The 17,282-nt window shown below is 42.0% G+C and overlaps 1 protein-coding gene across 1 annotated transcript; it reads left to right on the top strand.

The window, feature by feature from the left end:
* Window positions 1-641: 641 nt before the first annotated feature.
* On the top strand, window positions 642-15,339 carry LOC123516682 (1-aminocyclopropane-1-carboxylate oxidase homolog 2-like). The gene is made up of 14 exons (XM_045276286.1): window positions 642-831; window positions 1,048-1,169; window positions 1,308-1,420; window positions 1,538-1,704; window positions 1,975-2,159; window positions 2,355-2,465; window positions 2,725-2,917; window positions 10,522-10,629; window positions 10,856-10,977; window positions 11,115-11,227; window positions 11,363-11,529; window positions 11,682-11,866; window positions 14,497-14,607; window positions 14,880-15,339. Exons 1-14 carry the CDS (start codon window positions 774-776, stop codon window positions 15,075-15,077), a joined length of 1,953 nt encoding a protein of 650 aa, XP_045132221.1. The 5' UTR covers window positions 642-773; the 3' UTR covers window positions 15,078-15,339.
* Window positions 15,340-17,282: the final 1,943 nt, after the last annotated feature.

Here is a 17,282-nt window from a genome sequence, read left to right as displayed (position 1 = left end):
GTGGTTCCCAAACCTTTTCTGAGCGTGTACCACTTGGAGGTTTCATAAAATACCCGCGTCCCACCTTGTTCCAGTTAAAGTCAATAACAATAAATATAGATTTATTCCCAAGTAGAGCACACAAATGAACTAACAACAAGGAACACAACTCAGTTTAATGCGAGGGATGCATCTGTTTCTTCTCCACCAGCTGATCGATTCCAGATTATTTTGTGTAAGACAATGATATTTTTTTCTGAGAAATTATGTAATTTAATCTAACTATAAATCGCATATGATCCCGAAGGTGCTCATGTACCACCTGGAAGCCCGTCGCGTAACACTAGTGGCACACTTACCACAGGTCGGGAAACACTGGTCTAAGGGGAAGCCACCTCCAAGTAATTGCTTCTTATTTTAGTGTTATATGAACCAACGTCCATATCCGTTCTTGGTTTCGTGTTCACATGTTATACATTTTGATAACATTTTGTTGTTAACATACATATTAATTTCTTCAGTGTTTTGTTATACCACTTAAGTTTCAATAGCTTACGGAAATATTCTTTTTGATCCGTTGCGCAAACTTTTTGTTTGGTGAACAGACAGTTACAACTTCCTTAATTTGATATCTAGTTAAGGGCATAAAACTCCCACTACCAATAACTGAAGCAGCGGTTTCACCATCACCAAAGCCAAGAAAAAGAACTATCACCAGCACCGCCACTTGCAACATAACCAACAGCAGCAGCAGCAACAGCAGCAGCAGCAAAAGAAACTGCAGGTGCCAAAGCATGCAGAGCGAGACACCTCCCTGCACCAAGGTGCCCACCGTGGACATGGGGGGCCTAGGTGAGTGCGTGGCTGCCCTGGCCACCTTTAAGGTAGAAAATACAGTTCTTTTGAATATTGCCCTTGGTAAGCATTGCCTGCTCGTCATACAAGCTGTGGTGTACCTGATATATCATGAAGAGCTCTAGTCTCCACCTCAACCAGCACAGTTAATGATTTGATAAGTCTTCCTCAAGGTAAGGCCCGAAGTACATGACTCACTCTGTACCCATGCAGGCGCGCACCATGCCGAGGAGCCCTGCCAGCAGGAGTGGGAGCGCGTGACGCGGGAGCTGGAGCAGGCATTCAGCGATATAGGTTGTGCCTATCTCACCGGCCACGGCGTGCCTGACCACCTGGTAAGAATGTGTTCCCAGGCTTGTCTGTGCGAAGATTATGTTTGTGTTAAAAATGGTGATATTTTGGTCACTGTGGTGGTGATGGCGGTGGGGTTGCATAGAAGATATTACTGTAGTACTGGCTGTTCACTGTTCCAGATCAATGAAATGTTGTCCACTAGTGTTGCTTTCTTCAAGCAGCAAGAAGAGGCTAAGATTCGTTGGGCTGAAGATGCAAATGTACATGGATACATAAAGATGAACTCTGAAAGGTAAGAATATTTCGTAAATATTATGAATTTGCTGATCTGATCTCTCCATCGACGGAAATTAACAGGTTTAAGATATAACGTGACCAGAAACGCTTTATGGCTTGATATTTCCTGCAGGTATGCCGGAGCAGGTCCTGAGCTGCATGAAAGCTTCCTCTTTAAACCAGACAGTTACAGCTCATGTAATAAGGAGGCTCCGCTGTTTTTTACGCCTTTAGTGTCTCTACATGAGTTGCATCGCACCCTCTCGCGGAGGCTGATGACTTGTCTCGCCCTCAGTCAGGGTAAGTATTGCCATCAGACCCTTTTAACGGCCCTTGTTGTGATGACAGCCTCTGAGAAATTAGTGCTGCAAGATGGGATCTCTTTAGTTCAGTTGTCTTATGTTTTCTGGACACGCATCCCTCCCCCCACACACATACATACACACGAAGATTAAGCAATTACTGTGAAAAAAAATTATGAAAAAGGGAATACATCTGGAACATGATTTTTTATTAGTACTTGAAAGCTTTCTGTACATCAGAATTCTTATCTATAACTTTTTTTTCCAGGAAAGAATCGAAACCACTTCGTGAACATGCACCTGGAAAGCGGCACCAAGAACAGCTGCAGCATTTACCGTCTGAACTATTACCCACTAACCTCCGATGGCCGCGAGGACGCGACTGGATTTGGTGCTCATACTGATTTCACTACTATAAGCTTTATCTATAGTAACAACTCGAAAGGCTTCCAGGTGAGTGAATAAATATATGTTAATTTATTTGAATAACCTTTGCTGGATAAGATATAGGTTTACTTGCTTATGATCACCACCTTGTGTTGGATGAGTTGCTACTCTCCAGTCATGTTCCTGACGAAGGATAAGATGGAAAGCCAATATGGCATTCTTGGTGCAACTGTCGTAGGTGCAGCACCTCACTTTTGGCAGGTTCGTGACTCAGCTGGGCAGTGGATAGACGTGCCCTACGTCCCGGGTACCATACTGTTACTGGCGGGGGACTTCCTCCACTTCCACTCCAACAAGAAGTTCACACCAGTGGTGAGTTACTGTTTAGAGAGAATCATCAGGTAATTCAACACACGACATTAAAAGTTTAATACCATAAGCTCTCTACCTTAGGTCCTCTGTATTCATTGTCTCCCATAAAAGAAAGGGAAATGGTATCCTTGAGGGGCGGAAACTAACATTTCCAACCAAACAGAGCTTGTAGGAATACACCAGCATTTCTTTGCTATACACAGGAAAACGTGATGTCAAGGAACTGGTGTATTCATTCTAATGTCCTTTGTGTTTTCAGATGCACCGTGTCGTGCTGCCCAGCGAGGTCCAGCCTGGGCGACCTCCTCGCTGCACCTTGATTTGGTTTGAACATGCTGACTCACATCAGCCAATGTGGCCTCCCAGTGAAGACCCCAACCAGCCTGCTCCTCAGGGTGTCAAGGATTATATAATGGAAAAGGTTAAAACAGCGTTTGAATCTTCTTCCAGGGGTTGAAAGCAAGGTTTTGGAACAAACATTCAGGTCAATGATAGTTTCAATATTGTTTATTCATGTTTTTTTTTTTTTTGGATCTTGGTCATTTGTAATCTCTTCCACTTAGACGAGGCCGTTGTCAGTTGTCCGTTTTGCTGCGATTGAGTTTTCATCCACCGACGCTGACTGTCTTTGGTAATCTATAGTACATATATAGCGGTCGCGTCACGAACTTATTTTACATAAGAATAGCATAAGAAAAAAAAAAAAAAAGGTAGGTGCAAGAAAGCCTCACACCTACACGTGGCAATCTTTGTTTCTAAATCTAAATAATGAAGTGACTCTTCGTTGCAGTCTCTTTATCCTCTTTGTATGTCAAAATCTACTTTTCTACCTTCAGACAGATGCATTAAGCTCTGAGTAATGCTAGTCAATCATTTGATATTGAGCTCTGCAACAGAGAACACTACATGGCATAAATACTACTTGAATCAGTGGTTATTGGAAAACTCAAGAATATTATTTTGTGAGAGCCCAGTGAAGCAAATTTAGATTATGACGAATTTAATTGGAAGAAAAAGAAACAAATGTTTATTGAATACGATGACAAACAATTTGTCAATGAACTTCAGAGCTAACACTAACAAACCATGATAGTGATCCCCTAAATCAGGCATTAACAATCACCACTTCCAGAATTTTTTTTTTCTCTCAGGTTGTTAGGACAAATGACTGATTATTCTTTTTTACGTGTTTATTTATCATTTCCACATGTAATGAAACCGCTCTAAACACGAAAACACACAAAAAAAAAAAAAAAAAAAACCTGGTGCGTTGCTTCTTTAAAAAGTAAACAGATAAAATTAATTTTCAAAAATGCAATCTCCAACAATCAATTAGTGGATTCCAGAGTGTATCAGTAAGAGAGATGAAAGAATGAAATTACAAGTTAAATTTGAGCATTTGCATGATAAGGGAAAGAGCAAAAGTAAGGCTAGGGCAGTAATATCGTGGGGGAAAGACATACAGTTTGCATGATCAGAACAGTAACTGTAGAACTAACACCAGGGAATAGCATGGAATACAACTTTACGGCAAAGAGAACACGAAGAGATTTTATGACGGGAAGAGAAAAGTTTTTTTTTATTTCATTCAGGATAGAAAGGAAGGTTGTGTAAGTATGTCAGTGATATCTCGTTAATATTTTCCATACAAATATAGATAGAACCTTAGTTAAGATTTAGTAACCAAAATCAATCTTGCGGAGACGATACTATTGCTTCATGAACGTTATTTTAGTATGAAATGTGAAATTTAAAGCTGCGATTTTCATAAGAGGACAGCTAAGGTTTATTCTGTGTAGAAGAGGGAGATAGGAGTCACTGAAACCGAGGATTTTTTTTCTCTCAACCAAGAAGGCAGCCGATAAAAGGCAACAAGAAATGCGATTAAAAGGTCAACTGAGGTGCCGATTCCCAAACGGGATAAAAAAAAAAATTAGCCCGAAATAGATGATAGATGTCTTGAAATCTTCCCTTTAAATCAATTCAAGTCATAGAAAGATGGAACTGCAGAAGCACGTAGGGAGTTCCATAGTTTACCTGAGGAAGGGACGTATGATTGAGAGTACTGGTTAACTCTAACATTGAAAGGTGGACAGATTAAAGGTGAGAGAAAGAAGAAAGTCTTGTGTAGCGAGCCTGCTGAATGAGAGGAGACGTGCAGTTAGCAAGATCAGAATAACAGTTGGCATGAAAATAACTGTAGAGAATGACAAGATAGTCAATATTTAGGTGATGAGAAAGAGGTTGAATAGTCAGAGAACAGGAGTTGATAAGAAGAAAAGTTTTTGATTCCACCCTTTCTAGAAGAACAGTATGAGTGGAACCCCTCATACATGTGAAGCACACATGGACAAATAGAGCCCATTGTACAGAGTTAGCACCTGGGGGAGAGAAAAACTGGCTGAGACGACTCAGAACGGTTGTTTTAAGTTGATGCTGAACAGATACGAGAAGCAAGTGAGTTTTTTAGGCGATATCAATGGGAAGTGTGCTTTCTTCTTTTTAGATTTTACCGCAAGATGCAAAGGAGAAAAATGTAAATGCAGTGTCTCTTCGTGAGTTGTTGAATTCGGACAAATAACGTCCATAAGTGCAAGATAGAGTCGTCAGCCTGAGATTGGATAGGTAATGGGATTAGGCAGTGATAATTTATGAAAAATAAAGAGTAGGTGATAGACTAGGGTCCGTGGGGACACTACTGTTCATTAGTAGAATAGAAGAACAACGGTGATTTATTACACCAATTTAATTGTTAGAAGGGATGCTTCAGATATTGTTGAAGAGAGAGAGAGAGAGAGAGAGAGAGAGAGAGAGAGAGAGAGAGAGAGAGAGAGAGAGAGAGAGAGAGAGAGAGAGAGAGAGAGAGAGAGAGAGAGAGAGAGAGAGAGAGAGAGAGAGAGAGAGAGAGAGAGAGAGAGAGAGAGAGAGAGAGAGAGAGAGAGAGAGAGAGAGAGAGAGAGAGAGAGAGAGAGAGAGAGAGAGAGAGAGAGAGAGAGAGAGAGAGAGAGAGAGAGAGAGAGAGAGAGAGGAGTTCTTTAGCTTCCCATGAAAAACTGCTGACGGAACAACGACAAGGAAGCAGACTATTGGCTATAATTTCCCATGGTTCGGAATCAGTAGGTACAGTACAAATTCCAGGAGTATGTTACTCCTCTTTACCTCAACGCCTTATCCTGCCGCTATTATGATTAGTTCTTCCCTTGACATTTATAAGGCCGGTTCAGTTTCATGTAAATATGTGTGTGTATGTGTGTGTGTGTGTGTGTGTGTGTGTGTGTGTGTGTGTGTGTGTGTGTGTGTGTGTGTGTGTGTGTGTGTGTATGTGTGTGCGTGTGTGTGTTTCATGTATGGAGGAGTTCCAGTCATACCGCTTTTTAGAGAGGGTGGAATCAAAAAGCTTTTCGTCTTATCAACTCCTCTCTAACTGACTGGCTTTAGCCTCTTTTTCATCCCCGCAATGTTGCATGTCTTGCTATCTTGCTGTTCTTTTAATCTTGATAGCTGCATGCCTTCCCCACTCCCTTCTCGCTTCACAAGATACGGCCTTTACATCTGGTGGCGACACGTGAATGTTCAATGGTAAAATTATGAATTCATAATTTAATCATGATTTCTGTAGGTTTTGGAGTTTCGTTTTACAGTATTCCATGAAGAAACGAGGGACAACACTACACTTACACCGATTACTGATAAACATTACATAATGATAATATGAATATAATAAATGACAAATTTATCTGGCTGCGGTGCACCATCCCTGCCTAAGTGTAGAGGGGCATATCACTCAGTCACCTTCAGTTTCTCGCCAAGACAGTGCCAGTGAATACGTTCAGGTTGTATTATGTAACCTGAAACTTCAGGTAACGTGGAACGTATGGGCATTGCGTTTCTCCATCATATACGGTTGTTGTATCTGGCGCCGGCCACATTTAAGTTTCATAATACAGCGAAAGAGAGCCTCAAAATGTATATGAGCATAGACCATAATGTACGTTTACCTCTGGCAATATCACCAGAAACTCATGTTACACGTGTTACACCATGTATAGATCGCTGGACTTATTTTTGCAAATTTCTGAATTGCTACTGTAGAGTTCGGTTAGACATGTTGTATTTGAGATTAACCTGTGCTGTATTTCTTTACGAATCTCTTTAGATATTCACCGGGGAAGGAGGACGATGTACATCCCTTGTTAACATCATGACACAACAACCAAGGCATTTACTTATCGTTGAAATTATACTAATATTTTTAATAGTTCATCAATATTTTTCATTTCAATTTTCGAACAAAGACTATTTGAATCTGGAGTGTGGATTGGGTAATGAAATATATCATATAATATACAAAACAAATACAAAGATGTGTATGAACTTTTTTTAAATGACATCTATGCCAAGTAACGAACGACTTATAAAGTCACTAATTATATTGCTCTAACGCCTCACCGTGGTGAATGACACCCGCTTTCGACATGCTTCAGGGATAATTGTTCAGTGATTAATGAAAACCTTTTATGCTTCCTTCATTGTTATCTCTCTCTCTCTCTCTCTCTCTCTCTCTCTCTCTCTCTCTCTCTCTCTCTCTCTCTCTCTCTCTCTCTCTCTCTCTCTCTCTCTCTCTCTCTCTCTCTCTCTCTCTCTCTCTCTCTCTCTCTCTCTCTCTCTCATTTGCTTCCTTCATGGAATGTTGTATGCCTACTGGTATATATGATGATAAATATCTGATTCCATGTTGCTAAGAAAATCCTTTGTATTTTTTTTTTACGTAGGAAAGAGGGCCAGCCAAGGGCAAAACAGAAAGATAAAAAAAAAAAGATCAGTTGCGTGTTGGCTCTCTAAAAAGTGTAAAAAGTGCAAAAACCGTCAGCCAAAGTAGGGGAGCAAATGCTCGATACCTCCCTCTTAAAAGAAGACAAGTCGTAGGAATTAGGAAATACAGATGCAGGGAGGGAGTTCCAGAGTTTACCAGTGAAAGGGATGAATGATTCAGAGTACTGGTTAACTCTTGTATTGGGGAGTTGGACAGAATAGGGTGGAGAGGAAGAAGAAAGCCTTGTGCAGCGAGGCCGCAGGAGAAGGGGAGGCATGCAGTTAGCAAGATCAGTAGAACAGTTAGCATGAAAATAGAAATAAAAGATAGAAAGGGATGCAACATTTCGGCGGTGAGAAAGAGGCTGAAGACAGTTAGTCAGAGGAGGGAGTTGATGAGACGAAGAGCTTTTGATTCCACCCTATCAAGCAAAACTGTGTGACTGGAACCCCCAAACATGCGAAGAGTACTCCATACAGGGACGGATAAGGCCCTTATACAGAGTAAGCAGTTGGAGGGCGAGAAAACTGGCGGAGACGCCTCAGAACACCTAACTTCATAGAAGCTGTTTTAGCAAGAGATGAGATGTGAAGTTTCCAGTTAAGATTATGAGCAAAGGACAGACCGAGGATATTCATTGTGGAAGAGGAGACAGTTGAGTGTCATTGAAGAAGAGGGATAGTTGTCTGGAAGGTTGTGTCGAGTTGATAGATGGAGGAATTGAGTTTTTGAGGCATTGAAAACTACTAGATTTTCTCTGCCCCAATCGGAAATTTTAGAAAGATCGAAGGTCAGGCGTTCCATGGCGTCACCGCGTGATCTGTTAATTTCCTGAAGGGTTGGACGTCTCTGAAAGAACGTGGAAAGATGTAGGGTGGTATCATCAGCGTAGGAGTGGATAGGGCAAGAAGTTTGGTTAAGAAAGTCATTAATGAATAATAGAAAGAGAGTGGGTGACAGGACAGAACCCTGAGCAACACCACTATTAATAGATTTAGGAGAAGAATAGTAGCCGTCTACCACAGCAGCAATAGAGCGGTCGGAAAGGAAACATGAAATAAAATTGCAGAGAGAAAGATAGAAGCCGTTTTGAAATCAAAGCTTTATACCAGACTCTATCAAAAGCTTTTGATATGTCTAACGCTACAGCAAAAGTTTCACCGAAATCTCTAAAAGAGGATGACCAAGACTCAGTAAGGAAAGCCAGAAGATCACCAGTAGAGCGACCTTGACGGAAACCATACTGGCGATCAGACAGAAGATTGTGAAGTGACAGATGTTTTGAGAATCTTCCTATTCAGGATAGATTCAAAAACTTTAGACAAGCAAGAGATTAAAGCTATAGGACGGTAGTTTGAGGGGTTAGAACGGTCACCCTTTTTAGGAACAGGCTGAATGTAGGCGAACTTCCAGCAGGAAGGAAAGGTAGAAGTCGATAGACAAAGTTGGAAGAGTTTGGCCAGGCAAGGTGCAAGCACAGAAGCACAGTTTTTGAGAACAATAGGAGGGACCCCATCAGGTCCATAAGCCTTCCGAGGGTTTAGGCCAGCAAGGGCATGGAAAACATCATTACGAAGAATTTTGATTGTAGACATGAAATAGTCAGAGGGAGGAGGAGAGGAGGACAAGCCCAGAATCGTCCAAGGTGGAGTTGTGAGCAAAGGTTTGAGAAAAGAGTTCAGCTTTAGAAGAGATGACAGTGGTGCCATCAAGATGAAATAAAGGAGGAAAGATGAAGAAGTGAAGTTATTTGAGATGTTTTTGGCTAGATCCCATAAGTCACGAGGGGAGTTTGAGTTTGAAAGATTTTGACATTTTCTATTTATGAAGGAGTGTTTGGCAAGTTGAAGAACAGACTTGGCATGATTCCGGGCAGAGATATAAAGTGCATGAGATTCAGGAGATGGAAGGCTCAAGTACCTTTTGTGGGCAACCTCTCTATCATGTATAGCACGAGAATAGACTGAGTTAAACCAAGGTTTAGAAAGTTTAGGTTGAGAAAAAGAATGAGGAATGTACACGTCCATGCCAGACACTAACATCTCTGTTATGCGTTCAGCACAAAAAGATGGGTCTCTGACACGGAAGCAGTAATCATTCCAGGGAAAATGAGCATAATACTTCCTCAGGTCTCTAAGCTGGCAGAGGCAAAACGCCAGAGGCACCTTCGCTTTGGGGGATCCTTTGGAGGGATGAGATTGTGATCGGAGGAGCCCAACGGAGATGAAAGGGTGACAGCATAAGCAGAAGGATTAGAGGTGAGGAAGAGATCAAGAATGTTGGGCGTGTCTCCAAGACGGTCAGGAATACGAGTAGGGTGTTGCACCAGTTGCTTTAGGTTAAAGAGGATAGCAAAGTTGAAGGCTAGTTCACCAGGATGGTCAGTGAAGGGAGAGAAAAGCCAAAGCTGGTGGTGAACATTGAAATCTCAGCGAAAGGATAGAGGGACAGAATGTGCTCCACTTTGGAAGTTAAGTAGTCAAAGAATTTAGTATAGTCAGAAGAGTTAGGGGAGAGATAAACAGCACAGATGAATTTAGTATGACAGTGACTGTTAAGTCGAAGCCAGATGGTGGAAAATTCGGAAGACTCAAGAGCGTGGGCACGAGAGAAAGTTAGGTCGTTGCGCACATAGACGCAACATCCAGCTCTGGAATGAAAATGAGAATAGAGAAAGTAGGAGGAAACAGAGAAGGGGCTACTATCAGTTGCATTAGACAACTGTGTTTCGGTGAGGAAAAGAAGATGAGGTTTAGCAGAGGAGAGGTGGTGTTCCACAGATTGAAATTTAAATCTAAGACAGCGAATGTTGCAGAAGTTAATGTAGAAAAAGTTGAGGGAGGTGTCAAGGCATTTAAAGGAAATATTATCATTGATCAAAAACAATTTGTATACAGTTTGAAGTTATCATCCGTTAAGACAACTGCAAGCTAGACATCATCAGTGTTTGAATTTTTTTCAGCTTACTAGACTTTTATTTCCTGCGCCTGACGCCCCCCAAAAAGTGTGACATCTGGATCTAGTGTTCATTCTTTTTATCACCAACAGCATCGCCTCCACCAACAGATCAACCTCCACTATTACTATCAACAGACCAACCACAACCATTACTGCCACCACCATCACCGCCACCACCCGCAACAAGAGGAACAGAAACAATAACAACAGAACCAGCAGCGCAAGCAGAGGCATCACCATCAAGGTACCCAATAAAAAGAATCACCATCAGCATCACCTCTTAAAACATAACGGACTACAACAGCAGCAGCAGAAGACACAGCAGGTGCAGCAGCATGCAGAGCGAGGCCCCTCCCTGCAGCAAGGTGCCCACCGTGGACGTAGGTGACTTAGGTGAGTGCCATAACTACCTGCTACCTTAGCCACTTTAAATAAAATAAGACACAAAGTTCATTAAAATGTTGACCTTGGGAAGCACTGCCTGCTCGTCATACAAGCTGTGGTGTACCTGACATATTGTGAAGAGCTCTACTGACCACCACAACCACCACAGTTAATGAGTTGATAAGCCTTCCTCAAGGAAAGCCTTGAAATACGTTAATCTCCCTGTACCTTTCAGGCGCACACCACGCCGAAGAGCCCTGCCAGCAGGAGTGGGAGCGCGTGACGCGGGAGCTGGAGCAGGCGTTCAGCAATATAGGATGTGCCTATCTCACCGGCCACGGCGTGCCTGACCACCTGGTAAGAGTGTGTTTGCAGGCTTGTCTGAGCGTGGATGATGTTTGTGTTGAAAATGGTGATAATTAGTTCATGTAATGATGATGGCGGTGTGGTTGTAGAGAAGGTACTACTGTAGTACTGGTGGTTCACTATTTCAGATCAATGAAGTGCTGTCCGCTGGTGTTGCTTTCTTCAAGCAGCAAGAAGAGGATAAGATCCGTTGGGATGAAGATACTAGTGTGCATGGATACATCAGAATGAATTCTGAAAGGTGAAAATTCATCGTAAATTCCGTTCCATATAATTGTTGGTTTTACTGAGAAATAATCATGAAGAGTTGAGGTATATAAATGTTTTTTTTTTAGGTGGCGGCTGTTAATGGGCTTCACTTGTATATTTTATGTAGATATGCTGGAGCAGGGCCTGAGCTGCATGAAAGCTTCCTCATTAAGCCAGACAGTTACAGCTCTTGTGATGAGGAAGCCCCGCCATTCATGACGCCTGTAGCATCTCTGCATGAGTTTTATCGCACACTCTGTCAGAGAGTAATGATCTGCCTGGGCCTCATTCTGGGTAAGTATTGCCAATAAACTTCATCATGGCGCTTGTTGTTACAATTTTTTTTTCTTTCATATTGCTACGAAAGTAAATATTCATGAAATAGTGTTATGTTATTACTATTTAGAAGACCTTTACACATTTTTTTTAAGCTTGAGCATTTTCAGGAAAGAATCGAGATTACTTCATTAACATGCACCAGGAGAACGACATCAAGAACAACCTCAGCGTTTACCGTTTGAACTATTACCCACTGACCTCTGATGCCCGAAAGGACGTGATTGGATTTGGTGCTCATGCTGATTACACTACTATAACTTTTCTTTTCAGCAACGACTCGAAAGGTTTACAGGTGAGTGAAGAGTAAAGTAAATAAATAAATTAGTACTGTTAACTCTCGTTTAATGCGAGGGGTATGTTTCTGGAGACGTCTCGTTTTCCAAAATCGCGTTATTGAAACATGGTTTTCCTGTAGAAAACAATGGTAAGAAGGAGGGGGAGAGGAAAGATTTCTGGTCACTGGGGAAGTCTTCCTATTTTGAGAATTTTGTTGCTCAAACCTTATATAGTATATACTATTAATACATCACTATCTTACGAAAACAATATCAATACACCTGCACATCTTTCTTGTTAAAGGAAGTTTAAAAAAACATAAATTCAGTGTGATTTGTAGTATGAGTTTATATGGCAGGAATGTTATCCCATATTCATACATGTATTATTAATGCGTTTAACGAAATAAACCATGAGTATAATTTGGTGGTGGTTGGTAGCAATGTTTATTTACCATCACATCAGCTGATTGAGCCATGCACTCCACCACTCTACCTCGCCTTTCCGTTCCACCACAGGAAACATGGAAAATTTTACGAAGAGAACTATCCCTATTACTGCTGCAGAACGTGACTTATTAATGGACTTGGTGAGGCAGAAAAGTGCTTCTAGATACTCGTAAAAGCAAAGATGGCCATATAGTGGCCTTAACACAGGAGAGAATCGCCACCTCCTTCAACTGTGTAGTCTATGGGAAGAGGACAGTCCACCAGCTATCTACATGAATGGGTACTTATCAAGCGATAAAGACATATAACTGATCGTAAGATAAGTAAAATTCTAATAGAAAACTTGGGAGATAGAGATGCGTTGAATTTAGCTTCTGATGGCGATGTTGTTGTTGTTGTTGTTCCTCATACCTGTTTGTTCTCTTATTTATTATTATTATGTACGCACAATCGACTAGTTTCGTGAATTCCACAATCACAATTTTCGTAAAGTATGCTATTTGAATGAGATTCTATATATTTTTGTTTTTAAAGTCAATTAGTTCACAAAAAAACTAATGATAATAGATATTTAGGCAAAATTTATACGAAGATAATGACGAAGACATAGATCTTGGTTCACTTCCGCAAAGAAACCAAATCCTATCTGATAGTTGTCTTCCTGAACTACCAGAAAAGCAGTGTTCGCTTTTAAGAATACCGATTTCACCCGAATGCTATCCTCCGGCTGTCGAAGGTGGAAGGTATTGTAAATCGAATAAATCGCGTTATTTGATTGTATCTCCTTAACCCGTAGCCTGCGGCCTCATTTTTAATTAAATGTACCGCTACTGCGACTGAATTTGAGCTAATTATTTTTATTGCGGAAACGGAATCCTTGTGGTCCAGAACCAATGAAGAATGGGTTCTAAGTACCTATTGTATATGTAAAATTTCGCGCTATCAGCCCAAACATGTCTGAGGCAAGCCTTTTCTACGCCTACCACTTGCGCGGGAGGCGTAGGTGGTGAGTCATGAGGCAAGTCATGCCCGAAGGCATGCGCTTACACAAACCACACGCAGTCTTCAGGGATGACTCTGTCAAAATTTGAGCGCTCGATAAAGCATTAGGAATATTCTATGAATATTTTAATTTGCTGACGTATAACATGCGTCGCCCGCAGTTTTCACTATTCTTTTTTTACCGACGACTGTGTGTCGTCGCCCGAAGCCTATGGGTTAAATATGAAGTCGCGTTAAATCGAAATCACGTTATACAAATTTGCGTTAATTTTAAGAATACCGATTTCTCCTGGATGCTATCCTCCAACTGACGAAGGTGGAAGATATTGTTTAAGAATATGGTCGAGAGAGTCTCAGAGCGGTCCCCCCCACCCCTTCCTCCAAGAAGTAGCGTGGGTGTGTGTTGTAGTGTGCTCTAAAATTGACCCTTTTCTTCCACAGTACGTTCTTTCTTTTTCAAACGCACATATTTCTATTTCTTCATTTTTGTAAACTACATTCACCTTCCACACATTTTCATGTGCTTTCTTTACAAATGCACATCATCCATCTTTTTCTTTGTTTTTTTTCTTCCAATTTCTACCGTGACACAAAGAAATACACGCACATTGATAAATATATGTCCATATGTATTTCAAAGAAAAACATGTGTTTCGCCAGATGTATATAGTCTCTTGTAATTTTGGCAAAAATACAAGTAAGAAAAGGTGTTCTAAGCTTACAGTTGTTTTCCCATAAGAGAATCTAATATCGCCTACTATCACTATTAGATCTAGTCACAATGTAGCAACATGGGGAGAACTGACTTATGGCTTTTAACGGACAAACTACGGCGGGACTTATTCCCGTTTCAGCGATCATGACGGTCAAATTTCTACCATAGAGGAACCACGTTTATCTTTGAGTCAAGTTAACCCGCGTTAATCGAATAAATCGCGCTATTAATCGTATCTCCTTAACTATTAAGTGACGCTGAATCGAAATCTCGTTATTCAAACTCGTTTCAGTCGAGAGTTGAATGTATTAGAAATTCACTTATCATTGGGAAGAGACTAAGACTTGATTGCCCATGTTTACTACCCAGTGAAACCAAGGTTATCACTTATTACAGAAATAAAAAAAAAAACAGACATGAGTCATAATATATACAGGTTTTGTAATACTTGTCATTGGTGCAGCACCTCACTTTTGGCAGATGCTTGATTCAGCTGGGCAATGGATGGACGTGCCCTACGTTCCCGGCACAATACTGTTGTTGGCAGGGGAATTCCTACACTTCCATTCCTACAAGAGGTTCAAAGCACCGGTGAGTTGGTGTTTAGAAGGGATCACCTAGTTTTTCAGCATATAACTTTATAGCTCTAATTGGCAGAATTTTCCACTTCATTAGATTCCATATAAGAAAAGAAGATGGCATGCATGAGGATATATGTTGTTGGCATAGCGAACACCTCCTTTCCTACCCATATGGAGCTTATGAGAACATGTTGTGTAAACAATCATGTTTTCATGTTTAATGTGCACATGAAAATATGATGCCGAGAATGCATATATTAACTTTTTGTCTCGCCTGTTTAGATGCACCGCGTCGTTGTCCCCAGCGAGCACCAGCCCGGAAAACCACATCGCTGTTCATTGGTTAGGTTCGAACAACCTGACTTGCACCAACCTATGTGGCCTGCCAGTGAAGACCCCACCATTCCTGCTCCGCTGAGCGTCAAAGACTACTATATGCCGATAGCGAATAAAGCAATTGGGAAAGAGTCTTGGGAATGAGAGACAAGTTGTTGGACTAAGCAAAATATTTGGCGATAGGTATTATTTTGTTTAGGTATTTTTGATATGTCTAACTTTAGCTAAAAAGGCTCGTCCATCTGCTTCACCTCGGTGGGAATCAAACTTGGATTCTCTCGCGTGCAAACTACTGTACCCCGTGTGTGTGTGTGTGTAATAATAATAATAATAATAATAATAAACGGTTTATTAGTTAGGCAATGTAAAAAAAATACACTGAAAATGTACAGGGCGGGGGGGACATTACCACAATGAACTAAAAATGCTTAACCTAACTATGGATAAACTTAACCTAGAAATTCACTTATTCATTTAAAGCTCGCACAATAGTGGGCACCGCGCTAAGTTGGTACCGATCCGTGCGCGGTGCTCTCAAAGGCGCCACGCGATTATGGTGTCGGGTGGCGCGAGCAGGGGGAGGCACGTCGGGTGGTAGCAGGTGGCGGAGACGTGGATGACGCAGCAGTCCTTCCCCAAATTTTTCCAAGGCTTCCTGGTGTCTTGTGGCCAGCCTCGGCAGACTCAGGCAGGTCAGGGCGTCCTCGTAGGACCTGTAGGCAGGCCCAAGGATGACCCTGAACGCCCTCCTCTGAACCCTCTCCAGCTGTTGTCGTTGTGTGAGGTTCAGGAGGAGGACCACGCTGGGGCGGCGTACATGAGCTTAGGGAGTATAAAGGTGAGGTACACTCCCCTCAGCTCATCTGCCGGTGCTCCCAGGGACCTGAGTCGGCGCAGTAAATAGATTTTATATGAGGCTGACCTGATGATGTTGGAAACATGCTGCTTCCATGTTAACTGATCATCCACCAAGACACCTAGAAGCTTGGTGCTGCGGACCACCTGGAGGGAGTGAGGGCCCACAGATAGCTGGGGAGGGGACTGCTGCTGTGGAGGTACAAATGTGCATCACCACGGTCTTGGTGTGGTTGATGGTCATTTTGTTGTCCTCCGTCCACGTCTGTAGTTGGTTTAGAGTGGACTGCAGTGCTGAGAAGTCTGGGTTGGTGTTGTTGACGGGTACGCCCACGGTGCAGTCGTCCACATACTTCCAGCGGTGGGTGTGTGTGTGTGTGTGTGTGTGTGTGTGTGTGTGTTTTACGTAGGGAAGAGGGCCAGCCAAGGGCAAAAAAAAAAAGAAAATTAAAAAAAGCCCACTTGAGTGCCGGCTCTCTTAAAAGTGCAAAAAGTGCCAAAACTGTCAACCAGAATTTGGGGAGCAAATGCCTCGATACCTCCCTCTTAAAAGAAGACAAGTTGTAGGAATTCGGAAATACAGATGCAGGGAGGGAGTTCCAGAGTTTACCAGTGAAAGGGATGAATGATTGAGAGTTAACTCTTGCATTAGAGAGTTGGACAGAATAGGGATGAGACGAAGAAGAAAGCCTTGTGCAGCGAAGCCGCAGGAGAAGGAGAGGCATGCAGTTAGCAAGATCAGTAGAACAGTTACCATGAAAATAACGATAAAAGATAGAAAGGGATGCAACATTTCGGCGGTGAGAAAGAGGCTGAAGACAGTTAGTCAGAGGAGGTGAGTTGATGACACGAAGAGCTTTCGATTCCACCCTATCAAGCAAAGCTGTGTGACTGGAACCCCCCCAAACATGCGAAGAGTACTCCATACAGGGACGGATAAGGCCCTTATACAGAGTAAGCAGTTGGAGGGGCGAAAAAAACTGGCGGAGACGCCTCAGAACACCTAATTTCATAGGAGCTGTTTTAGCAAGAGATGAGATGTGAAGTTTCCAGTTAAGATTATGAGCAAAGGACAGACCGAGGATATTCATTGTGGAAGAGGAGACAGTTGAGTGTCATTGAAGAAGAGGGATAGTTGTCTGGAAGGTTGTGTCGAGTTGATAGATGGAGGAATTGAGTTTTTGAAGCATTGAAAACTACTAGATTTTCTCTGCTCCAATCGGAAATCTTAGAAAGATCGGAAGTCAGGCGTTCCGTGGCATCCCAGCGTGATCTGTTGACTTCCTGAAGGGTTGGTCGTCTCTAAAAGAATGTAGAAAGATCATGTGGTATCATCAGCGTAGGAGTGAAAAAGGCAAGAAGTTTGGTTAAGAAGGTCATTAATGAATAATAGAAAGAGAGTGGGTGACAAAACAGAACCCTGAGCAACACCACTATTAATAGATTTAGGAGAAGAATAGTAGCCGTCTACCACAGCAGCAATAGAGCGGTCGG

Source organism: Portunus trituberculatus, chromosome 41 (genome assembly GCF_017591435.1).
Source record: "Portunus trituberculatus isolate SZX2019 chromosome 41, ASM1759143v1, whole genome shotgun sequence".
Classification (NCBI taxonomy): domain Eukaryota; kingdom Metazoa; phylum Arthropoda; class Malacostraca; order Decapoda; family Portunidae; genus Portunus; species Portunus trituberculatus.
Note: the sequence above shows the minus strand (reverse complement) of the source record. Positions and strands in the feature narration are given on the sequence as shown.

Coding starts and splice junctions, on each gene's coding strand:
- LOC123516682 (XM_045276286.1), top strand. CDS start 774: ATGCAGAGCGAGACACCTCCCTGCACCAAGGTGCCCACCGTGGACATG. Junction 2,466..2,724: donor ACAAGAAGTTCACACCAGTG/GTGAGTTACTGT, acceptor TTGTGTTTTCAG/ATGCACCGTGTCGTGCTGCC. Junction 10,978..11,114: donor ACGGCGTGCCTGACCACCTG/GTAAGAGTGTGT, acceptor TCACTATTTCAG/ATCAATGAAGTGCTGTCCGC.